The 23,524-nt window shown below is 46.0% G+C and overlaps 1 protein-coding gene across 5 annotated transcripts in view; it reads left to right on the top strand.

Moving 5' to 3' along the window:
• Positions 1 to 23,523, top strand: part of SPTAN1 (spectrin alpha, non-erythrocytic 1) — a 61,602-nt gene extending 38,079 nt beyond the window's left edge. For 2 of the 5 annotated variants that reach the window (XM_023730777.1, XM_023730776.1), the window contains 26 exons: positions 871 to 970; positions 1,124 to 1,321; positions 1,427 to 1,573; positions 2,262 to 2,365; positions 2,537 to 2,699; positions 3,070 to 3,084; positions 4,762 to 4,893; positions 5,150 to 5,287; positions 6,311 to 6,415; positions 9,480 to 9,688; positions 10,506 to 10,626; positions 10,878 to 10,999; positions 11,378 to 11,510; positions 12,869 to 12,967; positions 14,627 to 14,786; positions 15,468 to 15,544; positions 16,226 to 16,435; positions 16,846 to 17,142; positions 17,624 to 17,736; positions 18,232 to 18,249; positions 20,842 to 20,896; positions 21,355 to 21,551; positions 21,697 to 21,750; positions 21,838 to 21,984; positions 22,076 to 22,223; positions 23,087 to 23,212. In XM_023730777.1, coding sequence (XP_023586545.1) covers positions 871 to 970; positions 1,124 to 1,321; positions 1,427 to 1,573; positions 2,262 to 2,365; positions 2,537 to 2,699; positions 3,070 to 3,084; positions 4,762 to 4,893; positions 5,150 to 5,287; positions 6,311 to 6,415; positions 9,480 to 9,688; positions 10,506 to 10,626; positions 10,878 to 10,999; positions 11,378 to 11,510; positions 12,869 to 12,967; positions 14,627 to 14,786; positions 15,468 to 15,544; positions 16,226 to 16,435; positions 16,846 to 17,142; positions 17,624 to 17,736; positions 18,232 to 18,249; positions 20,842 to 20,896; positions 21,355 to 21,551; positions 21,697 to 21,750; positions 21,838 to 21,984; positions 22,076 to 22,223; positions 23,087 to 23,212 — 3,388 coding nt within the window. Of the gene's footprint in view, positions 1 to 870; positions 971 to 1,123; positions 1,322 to 1,426; positions 1,574 to 2,261; positions 2,366 to 2,536; positions 2,700 to 3,069; positions 3,085 to 4,761; positions 4,894 to 5,149; positions 5,288 to 6,310; positions 6,416 to 9,479; positions 9,689 to 10,505; positions 10,627 to 10,877; positions 11,000 to 11,377; positions 11,511 to 12,868; positions 12,968 to 14,626; positions 14,787 to 15,467; positions 15,545 to 16,225; positions 16,436 to 16,845; positions 17,143 to 17,623; positions 17,737 to 18,231; positions 18,250 to 20,841; positions 20,897 to 21,354; positions 21,552 to 21,696; positions 21,751 to 21,837; positions 21,985 to 22,075; positions 22,224 to 23,086 lie in introns of all 5 variants that reach the window. The other 3 variants (XM_004375724.1, XM_004375725.1, XM_004375723.2) reach the window with 2 other exon arrangements.
• The last annotated feature ends 1 nt before the right edge of the window (position 23,524 follows it).

The following is a 23,524-nucleotide window of genomic DNA, read 5'->3' on the forward strand; positions in this document are numbered from 1 at the left end:
AGGTTGACATTTTGTGTGTGTGTTTTATTGTAAAAATATACATGACAAAACATTTGTCAATTCAGCAGTTTTCACATGTATAATTCAGGGACATGGATTACAGTCTTCATCATGAGGCTGACATTTTTGAAGAGTCCAGGCCAGTTGTCTTATAGAATGTCTCATGATCTGGTACCTCATTCTTTTTAATGACTACATAGCGTTCCACTGAATGTGTGACCTATAACTTGTTTAATAGTACCGGTTTAGGACAGCTATTCCTTTTGTGTATTTTTGTGCTATCTAATGATATTTTCACACATATATTTTTATAACCTTGTGTGTGTACATTTGTAGAGGGCTGGATTAAATACGTGCATTTAAAAAAAAAAATTGCCATCAAGTCAATTCCAACTCATAGTGACCTTATACGACAGAATAGAACTGTCCCATAGAGTTTCCAAGGAGCAGATTTGAACTGCTGACCTTTTGGTTAGCAACCGAGCTCTTAACCACTAGGCCACCAGGGTTCCAAAAGTATGCATAGTCCTATGATTTTTTAAGGCTTAACCCTAATGAAAGGCTTTTTCATTTGAAGCTGTAGAAAATGTAAGCATAGCTATAGCCTCTGTTAGAGTCTGTTATTCTGCAGGGTAAAAAGGTTTTAGTAATAAAGCTATTCATTTTTTCCTCAGAGGAATTCTTTATTTTTTTTTGATACCCCAAAACAAGAGGTTTTGAAATACTTTGCCCAGAGATCTAGCCCCATTAGGCTACAGTAACCCAAAATAACCTTCTGACACCAGAATTAGGTACTTCTCTCTTTTCCTGGGCAGAAGGCCTGTTTGCCAGATAGTGTAATGGGTATTCTTTTGTGGATCTGGTTTCCAGGGACCTTATGTCTTGGATCAATGGAATACGGGGATTGGTATCCTCAGATGAGCTAGCCAAGGATGTCACTGGAGCTGAAGCTTTGCTGGAGCGACACCAGGTGGGTAGACCTGCCTGCTGAGTAGCAGAAACACGGCTGCTTTGCTGGCCTGTGGAAGGCCTCACTCCCCACCCTGTGTTGTGAGTCGGTGCTTGACATGAGAGTGAATGGGCATCTATGCCAGTTATTTAATCCCTTCTCTCCTCTTGCCAGGAACACCGGACAGAAATTGATGCCAGGGCTGGCACTTTCCAGGCATTTGAGCAGTTTGGGCAGCAGCTGTTGGCTCATGGGCACTATGCCAGCCCAGAGATCAAGGAGAAACTAGATATTCTAGATCAGGAGCGCACAGATCTGGAGAAGGCCTGGTTTCAGCGCAGAATGATGTTGGATCAGTGCCTTGAACTTCAGGTACGTGTGCTCTAGACAATAGCTTCCTGTTTGCCCCACAGCATTTCTGACTAGCGAGTCATTACCAAAGACTCCATCTTCTCACCTGCCTCTCCCCTTCCTTAGCTGTTTCATAGGGATTGTGAGCAAGCCGAGAACTGGATGGCTGCCCGAGAGGCCTTCCTGAATACAGAAGACAAAGGAGACTCGCTTGACAGTGTGGAGGCTCTGATCAAAAAACATGAAGACTTTGACAAAGCAATTAATGTCCAGGTGAGGCCTTTGTGCCTTAGAGTCTGAATCTGAAATTTTCCAGATTCACCCCACCTCTTTTTGATGGTCTAGTGTTCTTTCCTCTCTTCATGATTAGAATCAAAAGTAGACTTGGCAGCTTCCTTAAGTTAAAATACTTGATACTGACCATACCAAAAAAGCAACATACTTCTTGTTCTATCTCAAAGAAATCCCTTGTAGTCTAGGAGAAATGAAATGAACATACATAGAAAAACTGTTTAAATATGAATTCTGGTATTTCTTAGGTTTTAATAAAAGAATGTTACAGAAAAAAATATTGTGAAAGGAGAAAAACAAATGGGTAGATAAGGAATACATGAACATAATGTCAGAAAGTTATAAAACTCTTTGATTTCTAAACTGTTGTGTTGAAAATCTGACAACTTTTTCTATGATTCAGACAAGTTTTGTGTGTGACATCTATGGTGTTGTAGCCTTTGCCGCACCCCGGTGTGACCTGGAATCTTCTTGAGTTAAACTCTGCTCTAGTAATGATTGAAATCAAGCTTTCTTCTGGCTTTTTACACTCGGTTCTAAAGTGTCAGTGTATTCTGATCCTGTCACCAGCTATTTCTCAGTCGCCCGAAGTAACCATTCTCTTCTCAAGACCTGCAGTCCAGGCAGTCAGTTTGCCCCACCTTGACCTCCTGCCTTTGTTTGCTGACAGGAAGAGAAGATTGCCGCTCTGCAGTCCTTTGCTGACCAGCTCATCTCTGCCGGCCACTATGCTAAAGAAGACATTTCTAGCCGCCGTAATGAGGTTTTGGACAGGTGGGTGTTCTGGGGTATGTCACCAAGTACAGGAGAACACGCACCCTTTGGGAAAGCTCTGCTCTGCCTCATCCTGAGGGATTGCTAAGGGGAACAAATGGCTCTGTTCCCAGCTTACTGCTCTGCAAGGTGAGCAATGGTCACATTTGATTAATGGTTTCACTTTCCCAGGTGGCGACGTCTAAAAGCCCAAATGATTGAGAAAAGGTCAAAGCTAGGAGAGTCTCAAACCCTCCAGCAGTTTAGCCGAGATGTGGATGAGATCGAGGCTTGGATCAGTGAGAAATTACAGACGGCAAGTGATGAGTCCTACAAGGATCCCACCAACATCCAGGTGAGCTGAACTGAATGGATGTTTATCTCTGAAGTAGCCCCGTGTTGTTGAGTACATTTTGTTAAACAAGGCATCGTTACAAGGGGATATACATATAAACAGTCTATTTGTCCCCCTGGTGAAGCCAATGAAAATTATTTTAGTAAGCTGAGCCCTCAGAAAAGCCCCCAAGAAATCATCAGAGCCATTTAAAAGTTGCTTTCCTTATTTGTGTCTATAAAAGTCTATAAATTTCCCCTTTTATTTACTGTCCCCAAATACTGAGCTTCCCAGCGGAAGTATGACAGCAAAATGAGTTTCTGTTTAATAGCTGATATGCATATTCACGTCAGTGTACTGAACTCTTGTTCTTTTTAATCTATTTTTGTAGCTTTCCAAGCTGCTGGTAAGTTTTTTTTTTCCAAAGAGTTTTAGTTAAATAAGCTCCAGTATTTGTGTTCTTCTGTATAGATTATTGTCAGTGTGGTCACACAGTCTGTTAGTGTTTCTCCATCCATTCTTTTCATTTCTAATCATCCATCATACTTCATTCACGTGTCCCTGTGGGATGTGGCTTTCTCTGTTTTAATTAGCCTGCAGCCCTCTACTCCCCTCCCCCAGTTTATCACTGAGGCAAGTTCTGTACAATGTTTGATTTTGGGGGCAGTAGTTGACTGCTTTGTTTCAAAGTGTGCTTCTTTAGAAAAATGGAATCACCAGCTTGTCTGAATAGACTTTGGCTTATGCTTGCTGTGGGCTCGTGGTATTCTGCGGCCCAGGGTGGGGACTCTAGCAGGCTAGGAGCGTTTGGTCGTTGCACATCTAGTCTGGCATCCAGAGGTGCTGATTACTGGAGAGGAGCAGCTAGGGAACTATAGCAACGCAGGTGATCTGCCTCCGAATCTATGCATGAGAAGGATAAGAGGGGGACGTCTCCCAAGGGGTCAGTGAAAGGGGCTTTTCAGTTAACACGTAGCTCGGAAGTTGCTTACCATGGGTGAGAGAAATGAAAAAATAAAAGACAATGAATGGGATTTGAACCAAAGAGAGATCAGAACATGAAACAGAAGGAGAGGGGAATTGGACTTTTGTCAGATGTATGGGTTTTTAAGACCTTTTTTATTCTTGTATTTTGGGTCAGGTGACTGGAGTTACATAACAAGGACACTTCCTGTTAGTGCCAAATTTAGCCAACCAGACGGCTCTGTCCTTTGATGATTGTTGCCTCTGAAATGAAACATTTGATGCAGAATTCTTCCCCAACTCTACTGCTTTTTTTTTTTATTTTTTTTTCCCAAATAACACTCCCTGTGAGACCCTGTGTTTCTCACCCAGAATTGTGCCACAGCTTCTGTGTCCTTGCAGTTGTCTCTTGTTGACAGTGTTTCCACACCTTCTGTTTCCAGACGATTCTTAAAAACTATTTCAGGCCCCAGAGTCAGGATTCCATCCTTCTTAAATAGCCCTCTATTTTTCCAGCAAAAATAAATTCCAACTTACAGTCAAACCTGGGTTTGACAGTATCCAAGAGTTTTGTTTAATGACAGCTACCAGTTGGTAACCAGCAATACTGAGGCCTTTAGCAGCTGTAGCTGTTTTCTGTCAACAGATGTGTTAAGACTGACCATCACATTGCTTGATAGTGATTGCTGCCTTAGGTGATGAGATATCCCTATGTGTGTTATTTGTGGGCTCTAATAAGAAGAAAGCCATAAATGTAACTTTACGCACAAGTAAATTAAAAACTGAAATAGGCCATTGCTGTTGTCTGCAAAAATGTTAGAAAGCGTGTAATTCTAGGACTTAATTCCCAAAAAGTGAGTCCAGCTGATTTAAGAATCAACTTTCAATTCACCTCCTCCTGAGCTGGTACATTTCCTTTCTCTGGTCCATAGTCTCTCTGAACTCCCCTACAGACTGACCCCTAAATTATTTCACACACATTCTCTGATTGCTTCTATAAAAAAGGTTTTGACCCTTGCCCCCAGTTCTGTTAAGTTTTTACTACTCCTCCCTTCCTTCTGAGAATCTCTTCGTAGCCTGGCAGGACCTGGTTTTGAAAGGTTGTTTTTGGTATTTTCAGAGCAAGCACCAGAAGCACCAGGCCTTCGAAGCAGAGCTGCACGCCAATGCTGACCGGATCCGTGGGGTCATCGACATGGGTAACTCCCTCATTGAGCGTGGGGCCTGTGCTGGCAGCGAAGATGCTGTCAAGGTATGATCCACCAGCTACTCTTTTCCTGACCCCCACCTGTTACTGTCAACTTCATGACAATTCTGAAATTCAGTCTTAAGAAAATCAACAGATTAGAAGACTTTTTGCCACATTACAGATGGGGAAATGTAGTGAGAGTGGTTCCTATGAATGTTTTCCATTTTCCTGTCTTAGATCTTATCCATTTGAGCTCTAGGGGAGGATGGGGGTACTTCATGGATTTCATCATCTCTGATGGCTCCCTTCTCCTCCCCAGGCCCGCCTGGCTGCCCTAGCTGACCAGTGGCAATTCCTGGTGCAGAAGTCAGCTGAAAAGAGCCAGAAATTGAAGGAAGCCAACAAGCAGCAGAACTTCAACACTGGAATCAAGGACTTTGACTTCTGGCTTTCTGAGGTAATGCTAAGTGGTTTTCCCTTCCCACCAATGGGGGATTTCTAGTCATTTGGGTAGTAGGTCAGTCAGTGAGCTCAAAAGTGACAAGGCAGCCTGGCCAAGTGCCCCTTTTAACAGAAGTCTTTATTATCAAGATATATAAGTTGTGTGTTGTAAAGGATTTATACACAGAGGGTAAATGTTTAGAGGAGAGAGCTCATTTTCTGTGAGACATGGAACACAGGTCACTCATCTCCACAGGAAATGCAAATAGGAAGAGATTATGGGGTCTCTGTGGCAGGCAGCTCTAACGCGTCTATACTGAGTCAGAAATCAAAATAGCGGTGAGTTAATAGTGCATTCTCTCTGTAGAAAATTTGGATAGTACAGAAAATATAAAAAATGAGTAGGAATTTTTTAGAGACCACCACTGCTGACAATTTTAGAATATTTCTTTCCAATCTGTACATATTTTCATTAATATTTGTGTAGATACTTTTTTTATATAGTTGAGCTTACAGTGTAAGTTTTCATTTATTAGTATGTATTGGGAGTGCTATCACAAGTCACTAAAAATTCTGCCTAAACATTTGAATAACTGCATAACAGTCTATCATAGAGATATGCCATAATTTAACCATTCCATACTGTTGCACATTCAGGTATTCCCAGCTTTTTGGTGCTATTAATTTTGCTGCAGTGAACATACCTGTGTATGTCCATACTACTGATTCTTTTCCCTAGGGGGAGTCCCCTTGGAGTTGGGTTGCTGTGCATTTTGTCATTGTACCACAGTGAAGGCTCAGTGATGCTGCCTTTAGCTGTAATATTTAAATTAATAGGCTTTTGAGTCTGCATTCAGTTGACTTCAGGAGAAGGTGTCTTTGGCCATGCAGGCTGGTACAAGCTGAATAGCCATAACAAGTTTGTGATTGAGAAGTGTCCGAGCAAGGACCTGGAATAAAACTGAGGCATCCTGGATTTTCGAGAACACTAAGTGTGTGCTGTACAGTAGCCTTTCTCTTAATCTGTTTCCACTGCCAGGTGGAGGCCCTTCTGGCATCTGAAGATTACGGCAAAGACCTGGCTTCTGTGAACAACCTGCTGAAGAAACATCAGCTGCTGGAGGCAGACATCTCTGCCCATGAGGTAAGCGGAGGGAGGGCAGCCAGGCCACAGGTGTCTGGGACTCCGAACAAGAGCTGGGCCATTTGAGAAAGGAGGGTAATGGCCATCATTTAAAGCAGGAGTTCTCAAACAGTTTGGTCTCAGGACCATTTTATACTCTTAAAAATTATTGAGGACTCCAAAGAGATTTTGTTTATGTGGGTTTCCATCTATCAATACTTACCATATTGAAGGTTAAATACATTTTTAAAGTTAAATTAAATTTTAAATCTCAAGGGTTACATACTGTATGATTCCATTTACAGAACATTCTCAGAATGTGACAAAATTATAGAGAGAGAGAACAGATTGGCAGTTGCCAAGGGTTGGGGATGAGGGCTGGGTGTGACTATATAGAGGTAGCAAAAGGGACCTTCCTTTGTACTAATGGAACAGTTCTGTATTTTGATTTTGGTGATGGTTACACAAATGTGATAAAACTGTAAGGTACCACACACATACATATACAGAGATAGACAAATGAATGCATGTAAAAAAAACTGGTGAAATCTGAGTAAGGTCTATGGATTGTACCCAAGTCAGTTTCCTGGTTTGGATATTGTACTACAGTTATGTAAGATGTTATTAATAAGGAAAGGTGTACAGAAATTGTACTGTTTTTGCAACTTCCTATTAATCTAATTATTTCAAAATTTAAAAAGATTAAAACTGGAAATTCAAAAAACATTAAATCACTTAAAATAGTAATAAACCAATTGTAAGTTAGCATAAGTAACATTTTTATGAACTTGACACCAACTTATTTGAGGAAAAATCAGATAAAAAGATTTAAAAAAATGAAGAAACCCTAAGAATTATGTTCGACTCTATCAAGAGGAATAACCTATGACTGATTGGAGTACCAAAACTGGGAGGATAGCAGAAAATAGAGAGAGAATTGTTGAAAGATCTGTTGGCAGAAAACTTCTCTGATATCGTGAAAGATGACAAGATATCTATCCAAGATGCTCATCGAACCCCACATAAGGTAGATCCCAAAAGAAAGTCACCAAGACATATTATAATCAAACTTGCCAAAACCAAAGATAAAGAGAGAATTTTAGGAGTGGCTAGGGATAAACTAAAAGTCATCTACAAAGGAGAGTCAATTAGAATAACCTCGGACTACTCAGCAGAAACCGAAAGAAAAGGTAGTGGGAAGAGTGACATTGGTTACAGCTTTGCAAATCTCTTTAATGTCTGGCCTAATAGAAGCAGTTAGATTCTAGTAATTGCTTCTGAATTCAATCTGTTGTGATAGATTGTATATGATGAAATTAATGGTCTCACACAGGTAGGTAGTTAGAAAAGGTAAGAGTATTTTAATTCAGATAATTGTGGGTACTCTTCTGTGATACTATACCAAGCTTAGTAGGTGGTAGTTTCTTAAAGGTTAGTTATAATGTGGACTTTGAAACCATATCAATATATTTTTCATACTGTATTAAAATCTACTGGTCTTAAACTTAGAAAAATAGGGGTAAATATTAAGGTAACCACAAAGGAAACTTAACAGTCCTACACATCAAAATAAAAAACAAGAAAAATAAAAAGACTCAGTAAATACAAAATCAACGACAGTGAAAAAGATGAAGATACATAAAACGACTCAGCACAGAAAATTAAGTGGAACAAAGAAAACTGTCAACACACAAAAAAAGACATCAAAATGACAGCACTAAATTCATACCTATCAATAATTATGCTGAATGTAAATGAACTAAATGCACCAATAAAGAGACAGAGAGTGGCAGAATGGATGAGAAAACCACGATCCATCTATATGCTGCCTACAAGAGACACACTTTAGACATAAAGACACAAACAAACTAAAACTCAAAGGATGGAAAAAAATACATCAAGCAAACAACACTCAAAAAAGAGCAAGAGTGGCAATATTAATCTCTGACAAAATAGACGTTAAAGTAAAATCCACCACAAAGGATAAGGAAGGACACTATATAATAATTAAAGGAACAGTACACCAGGAGGACATAACTATAATAAATATTTACGCACCCAACAACAGGGCTCCAAAATGCATAAAATCTACTTATCTGTTTTTGCACTTTGAATTGAAATCTTTTACCCGTGTGTGATTTCGTAACATCATACGTTGATGACTTGGTAAATATTGTTTCACTGAGTTATGCAGATCTTCTAAATGTTTACACTTTTCGTTGTATGTTATCAGAACATCAGCGTTTGTTTATATCACCACCAGTCTCATCAGAAAAATCTTTACAGATTCAGAAGCTGTCAAGCTCATGGTGGTGGATATAAATTTTCCAGAAGTTTAATTTTCTCATGAAAGCTCGAATTTTTTCATTAATAATAAACTTTGTCAGTTTTCTTTGAAATGACAGGCTCACTTCATTCATTCTGACAAAGTATCTGCAAATACGCAAGTCTGAAGGACTGTAGTTTATCAGTTAGTTGTTCTTTCAAAAAAAAATGGTGGTCCATGAAAAAAGCAGCTGGTTCCACTCACACACAACACAAGCTTTTCCTCAAGACAGTCATTGAACTTAGGTAAACAGCAGAAGTGGTTTATGTGTATTTCCTATTTTATCATACAGGATGTTTTATCATATAGGATAGAAAAATAACATGTTTATATGAAGGATGGGTATTTAATAAAATTAACAATTTTTGCTGCCTTCTCAAGGACGTTTCTTGCATGAAAGCAGCATTTTTTACAGCAGGCGCATGGCAGTGAACAATCTGATTTCTGCTAGTACAATTTGGAGCTGAGGCACCAGCAGTGTTACCCCCAATGCTTTTGCACCATCAGTGCAAATGTCCACATAGTAAAAAGGGCAAATCTTATCTTAGCATTGTTAAGAAAATAATTTTGACCTTATAAAACCCCAGGGTCCATCTGACTCACTTCGAAAACGGCTGCCTTAAAGAATATTAACCCTCACAGCAGATTATAAACTGTGGTCCTATTGTTAAACCAACCTGTTAGACCTCCTGGTGCTGTTTTCTCAGTGAGGAATATGCTTGGGAGACCCAGATTTATGACCCTCCCTTTGTGCCCCAGGATCGCCTGAAGGACCTGAACAGCCAAGCAGACAGTCTGATGACCAGCAGTGCTTTCGACACCTCCCAAGTAAAGGACAAGCGGGACACCATCAACGGTCGCTTCCAGAAGATCAAGAGCATGGCAGCTTCCCGGCGAGCCAAGCTGAACGAGTCCCACCGCCTGCACCAGTTCTTCCGGGACATGGATGATGAGGAATCCTGGATCAAGTATGTGTTCCTGAAACTTAATGTTCTGGGTCTTCTAGAATGCCCCTTGAGCCTGTAACAGCAGGTGATAGGAACCTTGGGACTGATTTTGTAAGGCAAGAGGTCTAGGGCGCCTTGTCATGAGGTTTTAGTATTTCAGAGTTTTAGTGGTGAGACAGGGAAGTGTGGCAGAAAGGAAGCAGGCTTAGAAACCAGCCTGGGTTGGGATCCCAGCTCTGCCACGCACTGACTGTGGGACACTTCAGTCTTCATCTAGGGTCCAGGCGTGCAGTTATAATGATCAGTGATGGACTCTAAAATGGTAGTGGTTATGCTAGACCTTGTCTAGACCCTGCCCTTTAGGTCACTGGGAAAATTAGTGAGTTAGTATCTGGAAAACCATCTGATCTCCTGGGGAAGATCTGGACTTCTTAAAGCAGAATTTAAGGATAAAATCCTTTTTTTTCAATTTCTCACTTCCTTAATTAGACGTATATATATTTTTTAAACGTACTTATATGCGTATATCATAAATAGGCTTCATAAAGGCAGCATCAGTGGTACCTCCTTGTTCTCCAGTGTATCCCCCACCCTCTACAGTGTGGACGCAGTAGGTGCTCATGGATACCTGAATGGGCAGAGGAGATTCTTGGACACTGTTTATTTGGGAAATAGAGGCTTTTGTTTTCCAGAAGACTGCCAAGGATTTTTCTGGAGAGATTGGTAGATGTAAGATGAGGGCATCATGGGGCCTGTAAGTTTTGCAGCTCTTTCGACCAAACTCCTCAAATTGAAAATGGGGAGAGGAAGAGGCTCACTCTTGGCCTGTGTCGTCCAGGGAGAAGAAGCTGCTGGTGAGTTCCGAGGACTATGGCCGAGACCTAACAGGTGTTCAGAACCTGAGGAAGAAGCACAAACGGCTGGAGGCGGAACTGGCTGCTCATGAGCCAGCAATTCAGGTGAGGAGGGCATCTTCTGGCTGAGAGGGCAGAGGGGTTTGAATGGGGCCCAGATGACGGACAAATAAATCCTCTCTTCTTGTTTATTTCACTGAGGTCTGTACAATGTTCATGACGCCTCAGTCTAAAATGAGAAGAAAAAGTTATGAATTCAATGTCAAGGCCTTTTTCTGGAAGCCTCGAGGCAGGAATCTAGAAGCAGATTGACAGAGGAACTGCCCGCTGTTAACCTAATCATTCTTGCCTATCAGGGTGTCCTGGACACTGGAAAGAAGTTGTCTGATGATAACACTATTGGGAAGGAGGAGATTCAGCAGCGGCTGGCACAGTTTGTGGAGCATTGGAAAGAGCTGAAGCAGCTGGCAGCAGCTCGGTGAGTGATCAGAGCACTTTCTGCTCTTCGGCACAGTGTGGAAGGCTGACGCTCTGAGGTTGGGCCGGCCCAGCCGCTCAGAGCCCCCCTGCCAGCTCCTGAACCATTTTCCTGGGCGCACAAGCGCCGCCAGGTCGGCTTGCTCCAGAGCTGCCTCCAGCAGACCGACAGTGAGCTGGTCCCATTACATAAATCTGGACCTAGTGTGTGGTTCCAGAATTTCATGTTTGAAGAGCACCATCTCTCATGAGTAGTACAGAGAAGGCGTGACTAAAACATTTACATACCTCCATCTTCATGAGTATTTTTAAGCATGTTAACTGTCAGAATCAAAGTTGGAGGTGACCATGGCTGACTTTTTCCTATCTCCTGTACTAGGGGTCAGCGGCTAGACGAGTCCTTGGAATATCAGCAGTTTGTAGCCAATGTGGAAGAGGAAGAAGCCTGGATCAATGAGAAAATGACCCTGGTGGCCAGTGAAGATTACGGGGACACTCTTGCTGCTATCCAGGTCAGAGAACTAAAGATGCCACCTGCTTCCCCCTTAGCAGCTGCCTGCTGTTCACTCTTTTCCTACTTGTTTGTTCAGTGGCCTTGGTCTTAACAGTAGAGGCGTGTGCACACAGAACCAGCAGTCAAGGCCTCATCGGTTGATCTCACCCTCAAGATCCCATGCGAGGGAGGTTGCTTCTCTAGACAAAATTGGCATGACTTTGTCAGCCCCAGTTCACGGAGTCCTATTGTCATTCAAGTAGTATCATTACCACACATAGTAGTACTCCCTAAATATATCGGCTAACTAATGCTGTGAAACAATCCACCTACATTAGCAGTTAAAAATCACAGCAGTGTACTGTTTCCCATGATTCTGTGAAATGACGTGTATTCCCCTGCCGTTTGCACTTGGGTCCCTCATGCAGCTGTGCTCAGGTGGAGGCATGGCTCAACTCGAAGACCTGAAATGACCTCACCCAGCTGGTCCTGGCTGTCAGCTGGGATGTCTCAGTGTTCCCATGGCCTCTCATCCTCCAGCAGGCCAGACCAGCTTCCTTACGTGGCCCTCTCAAGGCAGCACTCAAAGAGGCAAAGGCAGAAGCTAAGCGGTCCCTGAAGTCGTGGTCATCACACAACATCCTCGCTGTGTTCTATTGGGCAAAGCAAGTTACAAGGCAGCCCAGAGTCATGAGGTGGAGTGACTCGCCTCTTGATGGGCGAAGCTGCAAAACATCCTGGTCATATTTTTCAGTTAACCGGACCAAATGTTTCTAAGTTTTTGCCACCAGGTATGGGTGCAGAGTTTGCATTTCCAAGAATGGGGATCACCCCTGAGCCACACTCCTCACAATGGGAATCATCTCCAACTAGTTCAGGATGATTCAGGCGGAGTTCAGATGAAGTAAATGAGTTCCCATCTTATATGTGTATATATACATGTAGATGAGCTCCTTGGAAGCAAGCAAAAAGAGTATTGTCTCCAGTGATTTAATGGTACTCAGGAAAAGAAAAGACCATGAGATGTGTTCAAATTAAGTCTTAAAAATAAGTGTCATTGTTTTCTTGGGAGATTATGTTTAGCTTGCTTTGTGTTCATTCTCGTGGTCTTCTAGAGATAAAGAGGACACTATACAGATTGACTAACGAGAGCTTAAACGTTAACCCCTTCAGAAAGGCCTTCCTGACTGTAGCTTCTCAACCCCCACCCCACCACCGGTTATTCTCTCTACCTCCTGTTTTTACTACCTTTATAATTACACATGTATTTGTATACCTGTAATGTGTGTGAGGGCAGGTACCACACCAACTGTGCTCCCTCTGGCACACTGGCATATCATCGACTCTGAGCAGCTGGCCTTGTGGCTTCCATTCCAGGGCCTGCTGAAGAAACATGAAGCTTTTGAGACGGACTTCACTGTCCATAAGGATCGCGTGAATGATGTCTGCACTAACGGACAAGACCTCATTAAGAAGGTGAGCCTGGCTCCCTGGTAAACCCTCACTTCCCACTCCGGGGCACCAGCATGCTGGTACCACAGTGCCCCACGAAGTTCTCTCCTGGGATATTTGCCAAACAAAGGTTTGCACGGGACCAGTAACAGTTCCATTTCTGTGCTTCATAAAGAAGAGACAGATTATGTAAGTGGGTTATTTCCTTCTTTTTGAAGCCAGTTAGTAAAGTTCCTCTGCATTGCTTATTTTTTTCTGCTTTAATTAAGCTAACAGAGAAGCATCCCTATTATCATTGCTGCTGGCCCTTCTGTGACACTGGCACTCTCAAATGGTTGCCCCTAATTTATTTCTCAAGTAATACAGGCTCATTATTGAGGTAGTAAAAAATATAAATAAGCAAAACAAAATAACAATCACCCAGAAACCCACCACCCAGAGATAACTACCTTAAGATCTTGGTGTCAAACCTTCCAGACTTCTTCTGTCCACATTTATAGAGCTACCCACTAATTAAAATAGATGCATGTTTATAGAATTATACTGCTCTATAAAATTATCAAAGATCTGGTCGCTATACAGGACACTGTATCTGTTAGAATCACAAGGTTTACTTCATTCAAACAGCCCTTTAGGGAGAAAGCAACAAATAAAGGGTCTTCCTACCCGCAGGTGTAGTCAGCTTGCTTACAGATTGAAGTTCAGCACTAAGTGTAGTTCAGCCAGCACTCACGAATTAATCACCAGCATAAACTTCATGCTGCAAGACAAACATTTTAACAAGTATAATTTCCTATAACAAACATAATGAGTAATGAAATTTCTCATCACAGAATATGTACTCAGTAAGTGTACGTACGACGTTAGGTTTTTGCTCCATAGGAGGTAGCAATGTAGTTTTAAAAAATGTTCACTGGAGAGGTTTTTATCCTTGTCCTTATCGTAAATAAACTAACAAGAAACTAATTTCAGGTGCACGTTATGTACAGATCTAAATGTAGCCATAGATATGACCCCCCTCCAACCCACCACCCCCCACACACCTGCGTAGTGTTCTCTGTTTAAACCTAGGAGATAACTGGTTTGTGAATATTCTTCAACCTGCTGGCAAAGAGCCTAGTATTTTCTTCTCAGTAACACACGGCTCAGCATTCTTTGTTCCCTCTCCAAATTTTTCTTTAAATTATTGTAACTTACGGTCAGTGTTTTTAAATAGACTTCACCAAGACTGAATCAGTGTTTGAGGCTCAACAGTTTTCGATATCCACACTGTCAAAACATTTTTTTGAACCATTGTTTTTATTTCATATGTATAGTAGCCAGTTTGGATGTACAGATTTTTATTTAACTGATTATGTTTTCCAGTTTGCTGCTGCTGTCAAAAATAATACTAATGATTACGTCATTATAACTTAACATTTGAGCACATTCCTCAGTATTTCTTTAGTATAGATTCCTAGAAGTAGAATCGCCAGTACAGAAGGTGCTCGTCTTTTTAAGGCTTTTACTCTTTGTTGCTCTTAAAGAAGTTTTGCCTATTATTCTCCCCCTGGCAGTGGACAGGGGAGCAAACGGCCCGTCTTAGAGAAAGTGACAGCTTTCCCAGGGAGGGCAAAGCAGAGATGGAGCCACTGTAGCAGGAGGTAAGGCTGACCAGTGCTTGTGCTTCTCTTCATGGCCTAGAACAATCACCACGAGGAGAACATCTCTTCAAAGATGAAGGGCTTAAATGGGAAAGTATCTGACCTGGAGAAAGCTGCAGCCCAAAGGAAGGCAAAACTTGATGAGAACTCTGCCTTCCTTCAGTTCAATTGGAAGGCTGACGTGGTGGAGTCCTGGATTGGTAAGCACTGTTTCAGCAAGGCCTGACGTTTCTTGTTCCTCCAGGCCAGGAATATTGTTCCCAGAGCCAAAATTTGTCAGTTTCCCATGCAGTTGGTTTTCTTCCGCAGAGAAGAAACTGACGAGTTGTAGGCATTATTTGAGAACCCTGCTACCAACCAGGGCAGACCACTGGCCACCAGCTAGAAGGCAGTGTCCTGAGGCCAGAGAGCCAGGGCCACAGCAGTGCTTGGCACAGGGCCAACACTAGGGCTGACAAAATACTGAAAGTAGCAGACATCACTACACAAACAAAACGGGCACACCAAAGGGGACCAGACTCAGAACTGCCCCATTAGCTACACGAGTCAAGGCTATAATCCAGCTCCTTGGTGAGGAAGAACTAGATCCTGATACCAGGACCCACTTGTCCTTAGTGGTTGCTTTTACATAAGTAGCGACTGAACCACATTTAGGACAGCCTAGAAGGCTTCCGGGACAGTACTTTCCAGCCTTTTCATGGCACGGGTGCAGAACAAGGCCTGGATGCGGGGAGGGGCCAGCGAGTGTGAGATCAGAGACTGCTGTTAGTGACACTGGGGTTTAAATGTAAACAAAATCATAGTTTACCCCAGCTTTTTTGTTTGTTTTAATCTCACTATACTGAGAAGGGATGGTGTATTTTTCGTGCTTGGTTTTCTAGGCGAAAAGGAGAACAGCTTGAAGACAGATGACTATGGCCGAGATCTGTCTTCTGTCCAGACTCTTCTTACCAAACAAGTGAGTTGTGGCCAATCTGTTTATTGATTGAAATGTATTCAAATAGTATTTCCTGCTAGACAAATGATGGTCAGCATCTTTCATTGAGATATTTGACTATTTTATGCAAGGCACTAGAGATAGTGTGAATAAGACACAGTCCTGATCCTCAGGGAGCTTCCAGACTAACTGGGGAAGCAAGTAGCCAGGCCTTTATGCTACACTGTGGTGGGCGCTCACAGGGATGAGCAAGGCAGAAAGCTCTGTGGACCTCACTCGGAGGAGGCGTCTGGCTCATTCGTCAGCAGGAGAGGGCTGATCAGGAAAGTCTTCCCAGAGGAGATGACATCTAAGCTAAACCATGAAGGATAAGCTGGAACTGGTCAGAAGAGGCTGGGCATGTGGCCTGCAGGGTGTTCAAATGCCTGGAGGAGTAGAGAGCCTGTGTGGTTAGGGCGCCCATCCTGCCTAGAGCCTGCGATGCTGGGGCGGAAGACGCAAGGCCGAGAGCAGGAGACCAGAAGGAGCCTGCTGCAGTCATCTGCAGGGGTGATGCAGGTGGTGCAGAAAAGTGGGCAGGTGTCAGGAAAAGGTGGGGACTGTAAGTGGACAGATGGTGCCATTCTGAGCCGTGCACCTAGGAGGAGTAAGTTCTAGTTTCATTGCAATCACTGCAAACTGGCTTATCCCTCCTTGCTCCAGGAAACGTTTGATGCTGGCCTGCAGGCCTTCCAGCAAGAAGGTATTGCCAACATCACTGCCCTCAAAGATCAGCTGCTGGCCGCCAAGCACATTCAGTCAAAGGCCATCGAGGCCCGGCATGCCTCCCTCATGAAAAGGTGGAGCCAGCTTCTGGCCAACTCAGCCACACGGAAGAAGAAACTGCTGGAGGCTCAGAGTCATTTCCGCAAGGTGAGGATGGGACCAGGAAAGCTCAGCTGGCCCAAAGCACAGGGAAGGCAATCCCAGCTTCTGTTTGCTGTGATCTGCCACCATTCTGTTAAGAAGCAACTCAGCAAAACGGTCTGAACAGGGCAAATGGGACCTTTGCTTTCATGAAGTTGCTATTCAGAAGCACACAGGACAGACAATTTGCATGTACCAGGGGGCAAAAGGTAGAAAGGGAAGAAAGGTTGGTGAGGATGTACAGAAGTGGGAGTGGGAAAAAGGAACAGAGCCCAGCAACTAGCGCACCATACTCACCTCTGATGCCCTCTGAGCTACCCTTTGCCTTTCAGCACGCCCACCACCCGCCTTCCTGCCCAAGGAAGGTAAGTCCAACCCTAGCAGCTCTCTTAAATCAGTGTCTCCTCTACTTTCAGGTGGAGGACCTCTTCCTGACCTTTGCCAAAAAGGCTTCTGCCTTCAACAGCTGGTTTGAAAATGCAGAGGAAGATTTAACAGACCCAGTGCGCTGCAACTCCCTGGAAGAAATCAAAGCCTTGCGTGAGGCCCATGACGCCTTCCGCTCCTCCCTCAGCTCAGCCCAAGCCGACTTCAACCAGCTGGCTGAGCTGGACCGCCAGATCAAGAGCTTCCGCGTGGCCTCCAACCCCTACACCTGGTTTACCATGGAGGCCTTGGAGGAGACCTGGAGGAACCTGCAGAAAATCATCAAGGTGCACCTTCTTCCCTGCTCCCCATCCATTCTGTACTCCACTCCTGCTCAGAGCTGTCAGCCTGGGGCCCCTTGTCTGAGAAGCCCCTTCTTGCTGAAGGATGACAAGACTTAGGAGTAAGTGGAGGGGAAGGAAAAAACCTTGGTCTTGTGTATCAGAAGTTACCATTCATGTCAGTTACCATTCATAGCAACTCACTGCTTGACTGTGATCTGTCACTTCCCCTCCATGTCTTCCCTGGGGTTGTGAGCAAAGAGAGCTGTTAAATCTTCTGAGCTCAGTTAATGTCTCCCAGACTCCTTCCCATATCATCTTTGGGTTGAGGTTAACCCACAAATGATTCTTGTTCAACTTCAAAAAATTTAGTTCCTGCCCCTCTCAAATTTTAAAGCCAGCCAGTCAGTTCTTAAGGGTAAAACCATCTCCATCCCAAGCCCATCTGCAAAGGAGTATGCAGCATTTGCCTCCCTTTTGTCGTTAGGAAAGGGAGCTGGAGCTGCAGAAGGAGCAGCGCCGGCAAGAGGAGAATGACAAGCTGCGCCAGGAGTTTGCCCAGCATGCCAACGCCTTCCACCAGTGGATCCAAGAGACCAGGTGCCCAGCCCCTGCAGAGGCCTTGGGGGGCAGGCAACAGGTCCCTACTGTGCTCAGGCCTGGGGAGCGCTCTGGTCCCTGGGGCTGAGCCCCCAGGCATCCAGCTCCAGACTTGATGAGAGGGGGACACGGTGTCACCGCAAGCTCCAGGATGTAGTGTCTTAACCAGAAGGCATGCTTGGAATAAAGAAGGGTTAGGAGCACAGTCTGGTCTGGCTGTGCAGCTGGAAGGGGTGGGTAGAGTCAAAGCAGCGTTCTTGAAAGATGCATGTCCCCAAAGGTTATGTAGCTAGATATCCTGGGCTGTGTGGGACTGTGCTTGGCCCACGGTGAGCTCCCAGAGCAACCCAGTGACAGATCGTACAAGGGTTGAATGCAGTATATGGGTACTGATGTTCTTGGTTTTGCCTTGTGTCTTCTTATCCCCCACCTCCTGATTGCTGCTTCCCTGGACACCACCCTCATCTTACGGCTGCTTGGATGTCATCGCCACAGAACGTATCTCCTCGATGGGTTAATATCGTCTTTTTATTTTCTGGGCTCATGGTGTGGTGGTGTCTTGTGTGCTTGTCCCTCCGTCCCCCCTGTGGCCTGGCTTGCAGAGAATTCCAGGATGGGCCTTCCTACCCAGGGCCGGCTGCACTTCCCTCGGCCTGTGCAGTCCCAGCCCCGCCCCATGCCCTCTCCATCCCTGTCACCCTACAAAGAGTGTGTGTCTTGCCCCACAGCCCACTGTCCCTGACAGAGCCTGCAGTCTGGGGAGGGGAGCCACTCCTGCTTTTCTGCTCAGATTCCAAGGCTTCTCGTTGGGTAGGGTGTGTGATCATGCAAGGGGGCAGAGGTGGGGTCCGAAGCCTCTGGGAGTCCTTAAGCTTCTTCAGCCATTATGATTATATTGGCATTTTTGCCTCTACTTCCCTAGCATGTCCAGAGGGATCATATTTAGCACTACGTGATCAGTGGGCATGAAACTAGACAGCAGGGTTTAGGGGCTCAGGCTGGGTGCAGTCAGTCCACAGCTGACAGAAAGAGCTGTATGTTGACCCCAGCCCCAGCGCCCCACACAGGCTCTCTCCTGGCTTTCCTGGGGGCGAGAGAATAAGTGCTGTTGGCCCCAACAGAAGATGGAATGCACGTGACGGAGACAGGGCTTGGAGGAGCCGGCCAGCAGAGCGGAGCAGGGCTGTCCCTCCTAAGTCCTGGTCGGCCACCTTTGCATTCTCGCTGAAGCCCACTGTAAGACCCCTCTCTGTGATTCAAGAGGCCAGTGGTGGTGGGACTACAGTGGCTTCGGCTAGCATCTCTACGGGTTTGCAGAGAGTAAATCAAGCATTTAATGGTGGTGATGGGAAAATTATGTCCAAACCAACCAGACTCTACACACTAAAGGCAGAGCAGTAGGGAACGGAGACTGTGATTTCTAAGAAAGTCGGAGGCCCCAAGACACCCTGGCCCTCGGCTCTCCTCCTCAGCCCCATGGCTGTGTCTTCTGGTCTTGGTCTATCTCCATGAGATGCCATGCTCCCAATTTCCCGTGGCTCCTTCCAAGCCCTGTCCCATCTTGCCCAGCCCCAGCGTGAGCTGCCCAATGCTGCCTGCCCTCCCAGGCCAGCCCTTGGGTCTCCCACCACATACTGCCTGGGTGCAGGGTAGCCGTCTCCTGTGCACTGCCAGCTTGGACCTTGTGGCATGTGTCTGTCTCAGTGTGCTCTTGCCCCCTCCCCTTTGGTGTATTCATTTGGTTTCTTTTCTTTGACTAGCATAGCGTATCGTCGGGTCATTCGTGTCTATCAGTATGAAGTTGGGGATGATCTGTCTGGAAGGTTTTTCTCCTCTTATTTCTCTTCTTATCTCACTGTGGTTTTACCAATGCACTCTTGACTTCCCCAGGCGGCTCCGCTTTCTGACTAACCCACCGCCCTCAGCCGCTTGGGAAGGAGGGGTCTGTCCTCCTCCCACTGCACCGGCACCCAGCTTCCTGCCCCCAGATTCTGGGGGTGTGCTTTTCCCTTGGGGACATGGCGTGACTGTGAGTCTGATCTGTTGGGGTAGGAGGAAGCCCGGTGCCTTGCCTTGCTAGAGCACTTTGAACTTGGGGAAATTTCAGAGCTAACCCTGGCTCACTGGGCTTTAAAAGGGTAGAACTGGGGGAAAGGTGGGTACAGGGGAGGCTGGGCTAAAATTCCAAGGACATGAGTACAATGTGAACTTGTCCTTGCAGGATAACCCCAACTTGTTTGTGTCGCTGTTCACTGGTAGCCTTTTGTTCACTTGTGGCCTCGCACTGTTATGTTGGGAAGATGGCGGCTCCCCAGAGCCTACCTGCTCTCTAGAACTTGGCCCTGGACAGGATCCCTGGCCCTGGTTGTCTCTCGATTATGGAACATGAATCCCAGGGCTTAGCCAAAGCCATCTCCTCTTTGGGCAGAGCTGATTAAGTACCACTTTCAAAACCCAAATCTGGTCATGATCTCTTAGCACCCTGAGGGGTCATCTGATTGCACTGCCCCCTGCCATTGCTGTCATTCACCCTAGAATGTGGCTCCCCTCCTCAGGGACCTGCAAGGAGACTCCAGGGGTTTCAGGGGTGGCTGTCAGGTTGTCAGCCTCTCCTGCCTAAGGCCTCTGCGTTTTGGGTGTCACGGTTAGACGGAGTGCCTTACTCTCCCCCATGGTGCACAGAGGGTATGCTATCAAGCCTACAGCTCTCTGTTCCCATGGGGGAACTTAATTTCTGGATCACCCTTTGAGGGCCTAGCTTGGGCCAGACACGTCACCCTGGCTGGACCCGAGGAGCCACATCAGAAACTGGGTCCTGCTGGTAGCAGGGAACAGGCTGGGTGGAGCTCAACCCTGGCTCACCAGTTGCCCTTGGGCAGGTGGCTTGCCACATCTGACAGCAGCTTCCTGCCTGAAATGAGGAAATGTTCCCTGCTCTCTTTGGCTCACAGGCCAGTTAGGAAAAGATAGCCAACAGCACCCAAGGTTTATGTTCCTTAATAAAAGGGACTGGAGATTGCCAGGCATTGTGTATCTGAGAGGTAGTTATTGGAGGTCTTGATCTGTTGTGATCAGGCCATGTTCTCACTGTGCTTCTGTGTTTAGGTCCTGCATGGTGGAAGAGTCAGGGACCCTCGAATCCCAGCTTGAAGCTACCAAAGTGAGTGCCATCGGGCTTGTGGCCCAGCAAGACCCTTCACACAACCCCCCAACTCCCTCCCCAGGCAGGCCCGCCTGTCAGAGGAATGAGATGGCTGGTCAGTTACCTCTTTTTCCTCAGCTTAAAGCAGCCTGGGATCCCATCATTTTAAAGAAAGCCTTTAACATTTGTCTTACTTGTGAAGAGGCTCCTTTTGGCTTCAGTATGTGCTGTCTCCCTGGCAAGTCTACCCTCTGGGTTGTGACTCAATACGTTGAAAGTATCCCTGTGGTGTGAGGCTGTTCTGGATTTACCTTCACTCCCACCTGCCTTGTCCCCTGTAGTCAGCAGCCACACGTCTGGCCGTGCAGGTCTCAGGCTGGGTGTGAGGACACTGAGGAGTGAGTTGAGCAGGCACTTAGGCCTGGTGGCTAAGGCAAGAGTCCCTGTCCCACGCAGCTCTGCTCTCACCCCTGCAGCGCAAACACCAGGAGATTCGAGCCATGAGGAGTCAGCTCAAGAAGATTGAGGACCTGGGGGCCGCCATGGAGGAAGCACTTATCCTGGACAACAAGTACACGGAGCACAGCACCGTGGGCCTGGCCCAGCAGTGGGACCAGCTGGACCAGCTGGGCATGCGCATGCAGCACAACCTGGAGCAGCAGATCCAGGCCAGGTACCTGGGCGGGCAGCAAGGGCTCAGCCACCTGTCGAGGTCATCCCAGAGGCCAGCAGTCAATGAAGACCTGGCGCATGAGAAACGAATGTGTCATTGCTGTGCAGGGTGAGCACCTGGTCCCTAATTCAGCTTTTCCTTCCAGGAACACAACAGGTGTGACCGAGGAGGCCCTCAAGGAGTTCAGCATGATGTTTAAGTGAGTAGCCCAGGTCCTCCCGGGGGCAGGGTGGGGTGGGCTCAGCAGCAGGCCCGGGTGCTGAGCTGCCTTTGGTTTGTGCTGCAGACACTTTGACAAGGACAAGTCTGGTAGGCTGAACCATCAGGAGTTCAAATCCTGCCTGCGCTCCCTGGGCTATGACCTGCCCATGGTGGAGGAAGGGGAACCCGATCCTGAGTTTGAAGCAATCCTAGACACCGTGGATCCAAACAGGTGTGCTGCAGGGAAGGTGCTGGAAGAATCCTCTGCCCGTGGCTCCTCCTCTGTCCTCCCTGCTCACTCCACTTGTTTGCCCCTCTCCCAGGGATGGCCATGTTTCCCTGCAAGAATACATGGCTTTCATGATCAGCCGGGAAACTGAGAATGTCAAGTCCAGCGAGGAAATCGAGAGCGCCTTCCGTGCCCTCAGCTCAGAGGGAAAGCCGTATGTGACCAAGGAGGAGTTATACCAGGTAGGTGGCTCTGGGGCTTGGGAAGTGGTTTAGAATAAGGGTTTTTTCAAGACCTTCCCTTTTCTGTTGGGAGGCTTCCCTTTGAAAACTAAAGCCGAAGGTTGCCTGTGAATCAGTAGCAGTGCTAGAGTAACAACCCCATTTTAAGCCGTACCCTAGACTGAGTGCTTAAAACGTATCGCTCACTCCATCTATCTCAAACCACCCTGGGGTGAGTTTTATTCTCATTTATAAATGAAACTTGATAGTTGGCTGAGGAACCGTAACTGCTAGTAGATGTGGTCTTTACACCCAGTTGGGGTATGAATGCCGAGCACATGGTTCTTCCCAAAATGTGTTGTTGACTAGTCAGTTCCAGCTAATGGCAACCCCGTATGTTGCAGAGTAGAACTGCTCCTTAGGAGTCCCCTGGGTGATGTGAATGGGTTAAGCACTCGACTACGAGCTGAAAGGTTGGTGCTTCAAACCCACTCAGAACTGCGTCAGACGACAGGCCTGGCAGTGTGCTTCTGAAAGGTCCCAGCCTTGAAAACCCTGTGGAGCACATTTCTACTCTGACACACACACAGGGTCGCTGTCAATTCTGGCTCATGGAAACTAACAGGAGACTTTGAGAGCTTCACATCTCATTGTGTAGACACACGGTTTTCTTGGCTGTGATCTTAATGGAAACAGATCAGCAAGCTTTTTTTTCCATGGTACTGCTGGGTGGGTCCAAACCACCAACCTTTAGGTTAGCAGTCAGGCACAAACTATGCTACTCCAGGACCTTCCCTGAACCCTAGGGGAATTGAAGTCAGGCTCCCCCCATCCCTATCATAGTGCAGGGGTAGCTGGGCTGAAGGTGCCATCTTTTCCCTCAGAACCTGACTCGGGAACAAGCGGACTACTGCGTCTCCCACATGAAGCCCTACGTGGATGGCAAGGGCCGCGAGCTCCCCACAGCCTTCGACTACATTGAGTTCACCCGCTCACTCTTTGTGAATTGAGCCTCAGCTCCTAGCCTGGCTTCACGCTGCTTGTCGTCGCCTGCCTGCATGTCAGTTCAGTTTTGTGCCCTTAAATATTCCAGACAGTGTTACTTCCAATGTAACCTTGAACCTGCTTAGCTTGGGGTAAGACTTAGTAGAAAACGGTGCTTCAATAAAACGCTCCTGGTCCAATCACAATTGCCCTGTTGCTGTGGGGACCCAGATTCACGTCTTGAAGCCAGCTGCCCTCATTCCACTCAGAAAAATCTAAGCAGCTGGATAGCTCCCTTCTTCTTCTGCCTCTACCCCCAAATAAATGACTCTCCCCCT

Source organism: Trichechus manatus, unplaced genomic scaffold (genome assembly GCF_000243295.1).
Source record: "Trichechus manatus latirostris isolate Lorelei unplaced genomic scaffold, TriManLat1.0 scaffold00038, whole genome shotgun sequence".
In the NCBI taxonomy this organism is placed as follows: domain Eukaryota; kingdom Metazoa; phylum Chordata; class Mammalia; order Sirenia; family Trichechidae; genus Trichechus; species Trichechus manatus.